At 39.5% G+C, this 13,481-nt stretch overlaps 3 protein-coding genes across 4 annotated transcripts in view; 2 read left to right on the plus strand and 1 right to left on the minus strand.

Moving 5' to 3' along the window:
- Nucleotides 1–2,887, plus strand: part of LOC121573324 (anoctamin-1-like) — a 58,662-nt gene extending 55,775 nt beyond the window's left edge. For both annotated transcript variants that reach the window (XM_041885205.2, XM_041885206.2), the window contains 2 exons: nt 896–1,001; nt 1,162–2,887. In XM_041885205.2, the coding sequence (XP_041741139.2) occupies nt 896–1,001; nt 1,162–1,374 (319 nt within the window). In that variant the 3' untranslated portion in view covers nt 1,375–2,887. The remainder of the gene's footprint in view (nt 1–895; nt 1,002–1,161) is intronic.
- A 2,916-nt stretch (nt 2,888–5,803) lies between these two features.
- LOC121573323 (FAS-associated death domain protein-like) lies at nt 5,804–7,720 on the plus strand. Its single transcript, XM_041885204.1, has 2 exons — nt 5,804–6,142; nt 6,583–7,720. Exons 1-2 carry the CDS (start codon nt 5,848–5,850, stop codon nt 6,870–6,872), a joined length of 585 nt encoding a protein of 194 aa, XP_041741138.1. The 5' UTR covers nt 5,804–5,847; the 3' UTR covers nt 6,873–7,720.
- Nucleotides 7,555–10,962, minus strand: LOC121573322 (low choriolytic enzyme). The gene is made up of 10 exons (XM_041885203.1): nt 10,874–10,962; nt 10,675–10,765; nt 9,653–9,659; nt 9,477–9,551; nt 9,234–9,380; nt 8,998–9,115; nt 8,553–8,731; nt 8,162–8,243; nt 7,858–7,982; nt 7,555–7,646 (listed from the first exon to the last, which is right to left on the minus strand). Coding segments are annotated over exons 2-10 (813 nt in total). The 5' UTR covers nt 10,753–10,765; nt 10,874–10,962; the 3' UTR covers nt 7,555–7,644.
- Between the last annotated feature and the right edge of the window lie 2,519 nt (nt 10,963–13,481).

The raw sequence follows: 13,481 nt of genomic DNA on the forward strand, positions 1-13,481 counted from the left end.
AATGAGTGGAGAACAGGAGGGCTTCTTAAAGAAAAATGAACAGGTCTGTGAGAGCCGGAATTCTTACTGGTTGGTCGGTGATCAAATACTTATGTCATGCAATAAAATGCAAATTAATTACTTAAAAATCATACAATGTGATTTTCTGGATTTTGTTTTAGATTCCGTCTCTCACAGTTGAAGTGTACCTATGATAAAAAATTACAGACCTCTACATGCTTTGTAAGTAGGAAAACCTGCAAAATCAGCAGTGTATCAAATACTTGTTCTCCCCACTGTATAAATAAAATATACAACATTTTCCTTCAAGTAGCTAACGTAGCTACCGCCAGTGACATGTGCCCGGTGAAGCAACTGCTGCCCAGTGGGAAGCAACAGTGGGAACTGGGAAACACCTCAATACAACACTGTTACACTTGTCATTCACACCGACTTGTCATTATGTTAGCTTATTCGCATGTCACGGTGACATCCAGATGGTGACCAATACTACAAGTTATTTCTCCCTCGCCCATCGAAATAAACATCACTTTCTTTTACAAGTTTTAACTAGATCCATGCTGCTGTTGTTGCCAGCTAGCCAGCATCAACTAGCTATCTGGAAAGGACTCATCAGGACGACTGACTCAACCGAATCCATTCGTCTCCACTCGACTCTCAGTTGCGCGACATACATCATCAATTTGGGCACCAGGTGTATCCGAATAGCCTCTCCCATTTGAATTGTTGCCACTAATTGGCCCAAGTGGGAGCGCTGCATCTTTGGTGGGGGACGACACTGTGCCTTGTTTCAAATAGGTGTTACATCATGAGAATGTGTGTGATGTCTATCATACTGGTTGGATGCGTTGTCATTTTATATTAAATAAGTTAGCCAATTCTATCCCCACTCCAGATACAAGAACTACAGAGAGACACCATGGTCCAACACCCCCTATGACCTCTCCAAGGAGTTCTGGGCTGTACTGGCTTGCCGGCTGGCCTTTGTCATTGGATTTCAGGTCAGATGCCTACACAAAAACAAACATATGAGTCATTGAGGGTTCAATCTTTTTATGCTGAAAGCATTTTGTCATATCCTTTTGAATGACTGTTTTTGGAATTTTATTGAAGGTATTGTGAAAGAAATGCCACAATCTGTACCATCTTTTCTCCTTCTAGAATGTGGTGATGCTGATGAGTGACTTTGTTGACTGGCTGATCCCAGACATCCCCAAGGACATCAGTCTGCAGATCCACAAGGAGAAGCTCCTCATGGTGGAGCTCTTCATGAAGGAGGAAGAGGACAAGAAGCTCCTCCGAGACAACCACACCAACCAAAGTCCTCTTCAGCCCCGCTCTCGCCCTGCTTCGCATACACCTTCTAACTGCTAGTGCCCTGGTGGGTGGCTCCATCTGCCCATTCATCTGGTCTGGTCAAAAACCTTGGACTTGGACACTCCACACACACAGCGGCCTACTCAAGAAAAGAGGGAGGCAGTTATTGGCAGGCTTCTGCACTTGCACCCCTTCTGACTTGTAGCAAGTCATTGCCCATCTTTTTGGTGAACCAGGTATCAGGTAGAAGGCTCAGAGGGCTTTTTTTTGCACAAGAATAATACAATGCAGGAAATATTTTTTGAATATGCAATTTTGCTAGCTAATGTTTTTATTTTGTAACTTTTGCCTTTTTAAGACACTGAGATCAGGTAAAGGAGCTTGCCATTCTGTCTGTTTACCATGCCAATTTTCCCTTATGTCATGTTTTTTATGTCCTGTTTGTTATTATACTAATTAATATCTATCATGAGCTAGGTTTCCATCCAATTGGCTTAGATTTTCATGCGAATATTCTAAAATCTGCATAAAAACAATATGCACATTTTCCCACCAGAGATATTTCCATCTTTGCGGTTAAATTCCCACCTACCGAAAAAATTTTTTGCCTACAAGTTAAAGGTTTCCATCACATTTTCAACTCTACTGATGGTTTTCTCACAAAAAAAAGTTGTGTTATATCAGAGGCGCAACTTTGGTTTTAGAAGTGGGGGGACATGATTTGAAAAACTTCCAGTCTAATAAACACTCCAAACAGCCTACCCGACCGCTCGGAGGCGTCCGCATGGTCATAAAGCACACCGTTGTCTAGTTTGGGATCACATTACAATGTTAAAATTGGGGGGGACAAAAATGCAATTTCAGAATGTGGGGGGGGACATCACCTTGCACTTTCACCACCATATAAAGTTCATCATAATTGATTTAATCTGTAGCCTAATAAACTGCATGCTTTCCCGACGAGTCGTAGTGGCAGGATCACACAAGATTTCATCGCGTGACTCCAAGTTTACTTCGATATGATGGTTATTCCACCAATATTTCTCACATAATTAATTTTACTTACACAAAAAGAACCCACCTTGTCTATCGTATTTTGTTTTGTCGACATTTGGAAAGTTTACTGAACATTTTTCTGGTTCCATCAGGCCTGTCATGACATTTTTGGACATGTACTTTACTGGCATAAAAAGGTTGGATGGAAGCCTGGTTACAGAGACTTTATAATAGTAATGTTGTGAATAAAATTCTAACAATGCTCTGTCAAACATTTAGACAGGGGGACAGTGGCCTACATTTTTGTTTCATAAGAACAAAGCACAAATTCTTTTTAAGGAGTTTATTTTCTGATTAACTGAAATTTGAATGGATCCCAAGCACAGACAACTATTTCAAGGAGAGGAAGAAGGTATTTTGTCAGCTCATTTTGTACATCATTTGTAAGTAAACGATATACTTTGTAATGCATATCCAGTCAACAGTGAATCCTATCAATATACACAGTTTACAAAACATTAGGAACACCGTCCTAATATTGAGTTCCACCCCCTTTTGCCCTCAGAATAGCCTCAATTCATCAGGATATGGACTCTACAAGGTGTCGAAAGTGTTCCACAGGGTTGCTGGCCCATGTTGATTCCAAAGCTTCCCACAGTTGTGTCAAATTGGCTGGATGTCCTTTGGGTGGTGGCCCATTCTTGATTCACACGGGAAACTTTGAGCGTGAAAAACCCAGCAGCGTTGCAGTTCTTGACACACTCAAGCCGGTGCGCCTGGCACTTACTACCATACCCCGTTCAAAGGCACTTAAATCTATTGTTTTGCCCGTTCACCCTCTGAATGGCACGCATAAACAATCCATGTCTCAATTGTCTCGAGGCTTAACATTTTTTATTTAACCTGTCTACTCCCATTCATCTACACTGATTGAAGTGGATTTAACAGGTGACATCAATAAGGGATCATTGCTTTCACCTGGATTCACCTGGTCAGTCTAGGAGAAACTTTCATAAAAAAATTCTTAACACAAGTAAAACAACATAATTAAAAGTATTTTTACAGAAACTGTTTTATTTTTGATCAAACCAAGGCCATATTTACAAATGAAGCACACAAAAAAAATCTATCCTTTGTGGTACCATGTCCTGTTTTGCTTGTTTGTGACAACTGTTTTTTATATAGTAGCATCTGTAATTATGTGTCTGTGTTTAGGAATGTGACAGACCTTTTGATTTAGTCCTTTTTTTGTGACATAAGACTTCTGATCAAACAGAAAAAAATGTAGATACTTCACTTCAATGGAATGACATTTTTCACAATTAACAATTATGATATTTTATATTTTCAATGATATGTAGGATATATTTACATTTACATTTTCGTCATTTAGCAGACGCTCTTCTCCAGAGCGACTTACAAATTGGTGCATTCACCTTATGATATATAACTGTCTTAAACGTATATTTTGTGTATCAACATCGACCTCTTGCAATATAATATGTTTGGAATATTACATTACTCCTGGATGCATACCCTGGTGTTTCTACTTTGATACTGATTATATGAGATGTCTTTCATTTTGCTTATAGAAAGAACTGATGTCCATTAACATAGTCTAAAATGTATTTGTTAGGACTGCAGAATATTGCATCACCTCATATTTTAATTTCTGATGCAAGGACATGTTCTTGTATTTTTTTCTCCAACTACTAATCGACTTAATATTGTATGTTCACTGTATGACTTATAGGCCTATGCTGAATGGCAGCCACAATACCTTGCTTTTGATCTAGTGGCATCTTATTCCCAACTGATCCTTTGGATATTTCAGTCCTTGATATTCATCTTGATATAGATTAACTAGAGCAGTAGAGAAAAACTTGGTGTTTAAATATTTACCTGAATTGTACAGCAACATTACAACTATATTTGATTAGGATAGTACTACAGGGCTTATATTTCCACTAGAGGTCTCTTGTCAGCCTAAAGTAAAGATTTTAGGATATTTCAATTACAATAAAATAATACAAGTTATGAGAAGTGTATGTGTATCATGTGTTCTTTATAGAATTGATGTCTACTGTTAGCAATACAATACAATGTTTTCTCCCTGAACATGGAACAAAAGCGCCCCCAGTGTTAATCAAAAGTGAAACATTGGCAAGAGCTGTCGTGTGTGTGTGTGTGTGTGTGTGTGTGTGTGTGTGTGTGTGTGTGTGTTTGGAGCGAGGAGGGGGTAAGCAGGGGACGTACGGGTGGACAATTGGGCAGAAGGTGGTAGAATATGGACTGGGGGAGAGTGAGATAGGGCCACCAATTGCATTGGGGAATGTTCCCCCGTGGCTGTTTCCGAAACCAAGTGTACACTACCGTTCAAATGTTTGGGGTCACTTAGAAATGTCCATTAAAATAACATCAAATTGATCAGAAATACAGTGTAGACAATGCTAATGTAGTAAATGGCTATTGTAGCTGGAAATGACTGATTGTAAAAAAAAAAATGAATATCTACATATAGAGGCCCATTATCAGAAACCATCAGTCCTGTGTTCCAATGGCATGTTGAGTTTGCTAATCCAAGTTTATCATTTTAAAAGGCTAATTGATCATTAGAAACCCCTTTTGCAATTATGTTAGCACAGCTGAAAACTGTTGTGCTGATTTAAAGAAGCAATAAAACTGTCCTTCTTGAGACTAGTTGAGTATCTGAAGCATCAGCAATTGTGGGTTCGATTACAGGCTCAAAATGGCCAGAAACAAATAACTTTCTTCTGAAACTCGTCAGTCTATTCTTGTTCTGAGAAATGAAGGCTATTCCATGCGAGAAATTGCCAAGAAACTGAAGATCTCGTACAACGCTGTGTACTACTCCCTTCACAGAACAGTTCAAAGTTAAGAGTGCTGTGTGGAGAGAGGGGAAAGATATTCAAGTCCCTCTGGGCCGCAGGGAAGTCAAGTCCTTGATCCGGGTAAAAGGGCTCGATCTTTGGCAAAGGGAGTGGGATGCTACTACTAAGGGGAGGCAATTTTATTGCATGCATCGGTCAGTAAAGGAAGAGGTGGGGAGTATGGGATGTAGGAGAGAGGAAGTTGTGTGGAGTAGACTATGGTTTGGGCATACAGGTTTGAATGCCACGTTGTGGATGATCGGGAGACATGAAATAGGTCTGTGTGATGAGTGTTTAGTGGAGGAAACGGTGGAGCATGTGTTGATTATTTTGTGAATTGTATGACGTAGATAGGGAGAGATTGTGTTAAAGGGTTAGAGAAGCAGGATGGGTTTGGGTGGTGTAGTGGGGGGAGGAAAGAGGAGGGAAGTGGTGTCTAGGGATCTATTTCACTTTCTAAGAGGAATAGGACTAACGAAGAGAATTTAATGTAGTTTGGCCGTGCCTGGCCTCACACTCCAGTACAGTAGGTGGCGGTGTATGTACCTTAAAAGTTGGATGCGATCCGCCAACCAAATCCCAAAGAAGAAGAAGCGCTGTCGTGTATGTGTGTGCGGTAGTTACTTGGTTCACTACAGGCAAGATGAGCGCGTTTAACAGCGTTTTGCTGAAGATTTCAGATGAACTTGTTGGTGATCAATTGGAGAAAATGAAGTTCCTTTGTCTCAAAGAAATAGGAAAAAATCGTCTCGAGAAGATTACCAGTGGCCTTGAACTTTTCACGGTCCTAAAGGAAAGAAATAAACTAGGACCTGACAACACAGAATTTCTAGTTTCGCTTTTGACAGACATTGGTCGCCTAGATCTTGCGGACAAAATTACCAACAGTGAAAGTCAATATGCTGGGTCACCGAATTCTCTTCCTAACGATGAGCAAGGTAAATTAAGTGGTTATCCCCACTCCTGAATATTGATGGCAAAATGTTGACATACCATAGTATAGGCCATTTGGGGGGGGCTGTGACGCCTGTTTCAACAGTTAAAGGGGAGGTGTTGCTTAGTCATTCTACAGAAGGAAGTGCCCTATGTCTCGTTGAATGTATGTAAGAATGTATCAGAGATCATCGCTACATGTTATTTGGGGAACCCTGTCACAACTGCTATGAAAGATATAACATGATTGCTATCTTTCTGACATGATCTCCCATACAGTAAACATTTGCCAATGTAAATATAATATTTCCTCTGAGGGAAAATATAAAACATGAAATGCAACTGTATGCCTCAGAGAATGTATAGCCTACTGTATATAGTGCAGTGTGTTGGAAATATGACTTTTGTAGGGGACTTATTTACATTCCATCTTCTCTTTTCCCAGCAAAACTTGACATTGCAACGAAAGTGATCATTGACAACCTTGGAAGGAGGTGGCGAGCATATGGCCGTAAACTTAGCTTGCCAGAGGCCAAACTGGACCATATCTCACAGAAGCACCCTAATGACCTGGAGGAGCAAGTGGTGGAGCTTTTGAAGGAATGGCGGAAAATGCACAAAGCTGAGGCCAAAACAGACACTTTGATAAAGGCCCTTCGCTCCTGTGATCAGAACTACACTGCTGATCTGATACAGACAGAACTTGAACAACTTAAAGCCAATGGTGGACAGTGAAAGTGTGACGATCATCTTTTCTTAGGCCTTTGTTATTTTGTTGTTTACTCAATGGATTATTTATTCATTGCTTTCACAATGAGTTTGGTGCTTTTATAAGATTCAGTAAATCACCACACTTTGTTGGCAATATTGGTATACCAGTATACTCATGGACCAGTATAATTTTATGGAGAGTAGCCCAGTGCACTCTGGGTACATACATTCCTACTACGTACTGTAAAGGAATTTGGGAGAAACTTGATTGAACTATGGATATTATAAAATTGTATAGATAATGTGCATTCAAATTTGAAATTGATGTATCCACTGTTGAGATTAGTTAAACTTTGTTCAAAATAAGTCTGTTTCCCTCAAGCTGGTAAAAATGATTTTCTAATTATTTAATGTTGAAGTAAACACAAAAGGGATTTGTTTATGATTGTATTCATGCCATTCCAAATTCAACAAAACCCACAAATGTTTGTTTGGGGTTACTGTCAAGATGTTCCATAGTTGCTGTAATACTTGTTCAAAGCATTAGAATACTTATGTTGGGTAAAGCATGTTGTATGGACACATATTTGGAGAACTGTATTGAAATGGGAGGATCAACACAGATTAAGCTTTTGATTTCAGTTGATCATATATTTATTGTGATTATTAGAGGTTGCACAGCCTTGAAGTTTTGAGGCAAATTACATTCTAATAGTTCTACCACTAGAGGTCACTCTACTCCTTCAGCGGAATGATCTTGAGTCCATCGGAAGTGAGACCACAGGTATCCAACTGTTTCTATTGGGGAGAAAGAATTTGTGATTATTTAATCCTACACATAAAGCTATGTCCATTGTGATATATTCTCCCACCTTCAATGTCACAATTCTCACAGTTATTAAGCTCTAGATATATTACAGCTATATTAGCTCTGGGGAAGAGCAGCCTTGGCCTAGATTGAATCATCCAAACCTAAGTACTGTAAATTGTTCAGTGTGCCAGCACTCACAGCAGCCATACAGCCTGTTCAGCCTGTCGATGTCGTTCTTGCTCATCTGAGTGGCTTCGCCGAAAGACACATTGTTGTTGGGGATGGGCTCCATGGTGGGGCGGTTGTTTTTGGAGAAGGCATACCTGTAACCACACAAATCACAATGCAACACAATTTAGGCCTACTCAACAATGTCACTGCTGAAGCCACAGTATATATTGGCCTGGATAAAAGTGCACTGAGGAATGGATGGAAATGTACGTATAGTAGGGGTCCATTACAGAAATGTTTGCAATTATTAGAAAGACATCACATAGCTGACCTCTCATACTGCATGACAGAGTTGTAGTCATAGGGAGTTCCTTGGTTCAGGGTGGCGATCTTGTCGAAGTTGTACTTCATGTCTGGGATAAACAGATTAAAGACAAAATGTTCATAGAGCTGAGAGGCTGTGTCGCACCCTACTTTATGAGCAAGATCAATGATCAGTTACAATACTAAATAGAAATGAACAACTATAGATATATAGATTACACTACAGCTTGAAAAACAAAAAACAGGTTTGCTGACAAGTATTATGCAGCCCCCAAAATATACAACTGAACAAATCCATTGTCTTTGGTTAGAATGAGCAGTTAGAGATAGAGGCACTCTCTTAACATGTAAAGTGAACGTCAGTTAAAGGGAAACAGGATAAACGCATGGTATCAAACCATCAATGATGTTCTCCCAGTAGACATGGATGTGGTTGTCACGGTCGCTGCGGGTCTGCTCGTGGTTAAAGCCCAGGGCGTGGAGGAGCTCATGCTGGACGGTGCTGTGGTACAGGCAGCCCTGACGGGCCAGAGACACAGTCTGGGCATTACCCTGACGGCCAACATAAGAGTAGCACCTGGGAAGAAGAGCAGAGGAGGGTCAAGGTGCACCAATCCAAGGCCAGAAATAGGGCCTACCCTAATCATCTAATTCATTGTAAGTGTTTTAGGAAACCTCAGGGTAATGGGTTCATAAGAGATAAAGGTGGTGGGGATCACCTGATAGTGCAGGTTTGGAAAAACAATTATTGTATGGATTATGATCCTCAAAGGGAAAATCAATTACATATGTATTGATGTGATATTCTAATTGTTTAATGATGTTATTTAAATTCAGGCTCACCCGCTGCGAGACTCAATGCTGAGATAGTCCCTCTCATTCTGGCGCTGGAAGAAGCGGATGCAGGTAGTTTCGGCGAAGGAGTCAAGACCACGCTGGATGATGGCTATCTCACGAGATGCTGTTGTAGAGATCAAATTAACAACAAGAGATAATCAAATTATTGTCGTGAAATTATTGTATCGCTTGTACAATATCTCAACATATGAAATTAAATGTACACAAAAGTGAACACTTACAGAAGTGGTTGGCAATAACATAGGGCACCCAGATTCTTCCATCACTGTACTTTTGCCACAGACACCAGGTGGCGGTGCAGGGGTCAGCATTCTTCTCAGAGGGCATGGCAATGTCACCCATCAGAGTAGGCTCATCGGCCTCGGGTGCTTGAGTAAAGAACATGGAGAACAGGTTACTCTGGGAGCTAGTCCCAAATAATTAATCTGCACGCTCTTTATTCCTTGAGCATTGAACCAACTTACTGAGGTCCCTGTTGGCTCTGGTCAGCAGCTCACCAACAGAGAGCTCAGCAGAGGTGTCTTCTTCCACAACATTCTCTGTAAGAAAGAACATTGGATCCATTAAGTCTGCTAAAACATTGTTTTTATTATTTATATGCTTGGTAATGTGAGATAGTGCCAAAACAGTTTTTTCTCACCTTCAAACTTTGGATGACAATGTCAAATACAAACAATGACAAAGGAGAATGCATATAAAATTAATATAGAGTATATGAACTCATGAAGAACACAATACATGAATATACATTGAGCTCCAAAGGTATTGGGACATTTGTTGTTGTTTTGGCTCTGTACTCCAGCATTTTGGATTTGAAATTATACAATCACTATGAGGTTAAAGTGCAGACTGTCAGCTTATATTTGAGGGTATGTTCATCCATATCACAAATATTATACCCCCATGACCTGCTAATTAGACATGCTAACTTCTCACCATTACAATAACGGGAGTCTAGCATTTTTTTTGGGGGGGGGTATGATATTTGTGCGTCTGTAACTTTCTCACTCATAATTATTCACGATTCATTCAGGATTATCGGTAATCATGGTAGCATCCATATTAATATAGAAGTGTTTAGAAACATATTCTATTCTTATTTACAATAAAAGTGTCTCCAAAATGACACAATACATTATTTACCATTAATTTCTATTGGGCACAAAATAATCTGCAACACAACCAAAACAAACAGCAAATGCATCCAACACATTTTTAGAGTCACAAACTTGATGTAGTCATTGCGTGCTAGGAATATGGGACCAAATACTTAACTTTTTACTACGTGAATACACATAATACATGTTTGGTCCCCTAAAATGGGGGGACTATGTACAAAAGGTGCTGTAATTTCTAAATGGTTCACCCAATATGGATGAAAATACCCTAAAATTAAAGCTGACAGTCTGCACGTTAACCTCATAGTCACTGTATCATTTCAAATCCAAAGTGCTAGAGTACAGAGCCAAAACAACAAAACATGTGTCACTGTCCCAATACTTTTGGAGCTCACTATTTATTGTGTGAAGTATTTTTAAGGTCCCACTGTTAATGGGGTCCCAGTAGGTCCCAGTGTTACTTTGAATTTGCATTAACTGTTTGATTGAGTTTAGCAAAGCAGCGATCTTATGGCATGGTAGCTCCGTATCCTGTGTCACTCACCTCAGTCAGTTCCTCAGCCCAGGCAGAGGACACCAGCATCAGGGCCAGGAGACCCACAGTGAACTTGAACACAAACATGGCAGCAAAAGGACTGTAGGATAAATACAACCACATAGGGAAAACCAGCATTAAAACCAGCCATAGTGTTAGTCATTGAAGCTCACACATATACAGTATGAATATTGAGCACAGTCCTTACCTCAGAGCTTCGAGAAGGAATGGGTGAAATGGCAGTAGTTAGGGTCCTTTTTTATATTCTTTCCTCAGGCATATACACGTAGATAATGGATTCCCAAATAAGGGAATATGGGTACAAAAATATGCTGACAGTGCAGGACATTAGGTGGGAATCTAATCCTTGAAACAGGTGTGAAACATGACATGTGTGAGGTGTGCATGTAAACTTTTTGTGTTCTTATGTTCGACCTTGAGGATATCAAAGCAGGTGTTCCCTTCTCTGTGTGCCATTTCCCTTTTCTAATTTCATTCATTGCTTTTCTCATATTCAGAAATAGTAGTTATACTTTGAGGTGTATAAAAACGTAAAACATTGTTGATGGATCTTTTTCATCATTTTCTCATTGAACAGAAATCAACTTATTTTTAAATACACAACATGTTGGCAATCTCCAAAAGACCCCTCAAATAACACACTATGAAATCTTCTGATGTAATATCTGCTGCGGTGAAATCTTTGTTGGCAGCCCATACACTCCATTATGTGTCAGTGTGTTCTCTCATTCAATATACTGTAGATATCACATTACTCTTGTGCACGTAGAGTAATCAAATGTTGTCTAATTCATAACAGGTCTTATACTGTAGGCCTATGGATGGGGCTAGAAGTAGCTTGCTATATCCTTATTGTTGTTAACTTTATTTTTCTCTATGGTGGCCTGATTTAGTCATTTGAATGTGTGCAAGAACACACTGGATAAGATTGTAAAGGTTTCGCTCTGGATAAGAGTGTCTGCTAAATGACTAAAATGTTAAATGTTTCCAGCAAGGTCATAGAGGGGCATCCGACCCAATTATCAGAGGTTTTTCAGAAATAGACTTAAGTAGTAGGAAAAACAAATAGGCTACCATACTTGACTGTACTGGTCTCTCCCGCTACAATGATTGTAACCTCCTCCCCTCATGTCATTGTTTCAGACTTCCAAAATGCAAAAAGTAACAGAACAACGTTACATTTCCTTTATCCTGTATAATAAAGGATTTTCTGTCTGTGGGATTTGCTATTATGGAACCCTTTCACAACCACTATGAGAAATAAATAGGCTACATTGTCACTGTCATTCCATATGATCTCCCATACAGTCCAGGTTGCTGCACATCAGGTGGGAATTCTGCAGGAAATCCTTGAAATGTGTGTGAAACATGACGTGTGTGAGGTGTGCATGTAAACATTTTGTACCATGACATCATATCATGGCTAAATATGTTTTACCTTGAGGATTTCCAAACAGGTGTGCCCTTCTCTGTGTGTCATTCTACCTTTTCAGGATGCATATAAGTAATTCAATTAATGAAGCCTCTTATTTAAAGTTAGATTTTCTTTCTGCTTTCATTCATTGCATTTTTTCATATTCAGAAATAGTAGCTATACATTGAGGTGTGACAGGTGTGTTACAAGTGTTAAAATGTATTGATGGATTTAAAAATGAAATACACATTTTCAAAAGGCCCCTCAAATAACATTTTTACATTTGAGTAATTTAGCAGACGCTAAAGCGAGTTACAGTAGTGAGTGCATACATTTTCATTTGCACTGGTCCCCTGTGGGAATCCAACCCACAACCATGGTGTTGCAAGTGCTAGTAAAACCAACTGAGCCACACGGGACCACAATAACACATTGTGAAATCTTCTGATGTTATATCTGCTGCTGTGAAAGTAGCTGTATCTCCTTATTGTTGTGTTTATATACTCATTCTTTCTCTATGGTGGCCTGGTTTAGTCATTTGAATGTGTGCAACAAGAACAGACTGGATAAGATTGTGAACCAACACAATTATCAGAGGTTTTTCAGAAATAGACTTAAGTAGTGATAGAAAATGGTAACACTTTAAAATAAGGTTCCATTTGTACAGGGTTTATAAAGGGTTTGTAATTCCGTTATTAACGGTTATCTAAAATCATTTGTAAATGCATTATAAACCATTAATTAATAGTGCGATAGCCAGTCAGTGCTTGCCAGATAGTGAGCCACTATTTACCTCCAGCTATTAACCATTTATAAATGCATTTACAAATGCGTATAATATTGAACCCTTATGTATCATCATGCAACCTTATTTTTTAATGGTTGCACAGTTGAACAATAGTTATTTTCTCGCTGTGTGATGCATTGTTGCTCTGTCACAGGAACAGAAATGGTTGGTTTTCAGACCAATGGTCAACTCCCATGATGTGTCTTGCCCCACGTTTCAAACTCTGAAGATGCATTGGAACACTTATTTATTCCAGGAATGAAGGCTTCATCTGAAGATTTCAAGCCATATTATTGGTGTGGTTTGCTAGTTTCTGAGAAATTCTCCCAAATTTGTGAGATCTACCAATCTGTGAAACACTCTTGAAATAAAGATTACCTGGAACGTGGGCAGAATTTTGTGTTGACACTGACATCATGTGACAGTGTGTCGGGAAAGGATGGACAGAAGTCGCAGTGTCGCTATATTTAGCGAGTATTCAGATCCCTCTAGCGACACATTTTCAAAAAAGCGACTAGCGACAAATCTAGCGACTTTTTCTGGTGTTATTGGAGACTTTTGGAGACTCTGACGTGAAAGCACGTATCGTTCTTA

Source organism: Coregonus clupeaformis, unplaced genomic scaffold (assembly GCF_020615455.1).
Source record: "Coregonus clupeaformis isolate EN_2021a unplaced genomic scaffold, ASM2061545v1 scaf0266, whole genome shotgun sequence".
In the NCBI taxonomy this organism is placed as follows: Eukaryota; Metazoa; Chordata; class Actinopteri; order Salmoniformes; family Salmonidae; genus Coregonus; species Coregonus clupeaformis.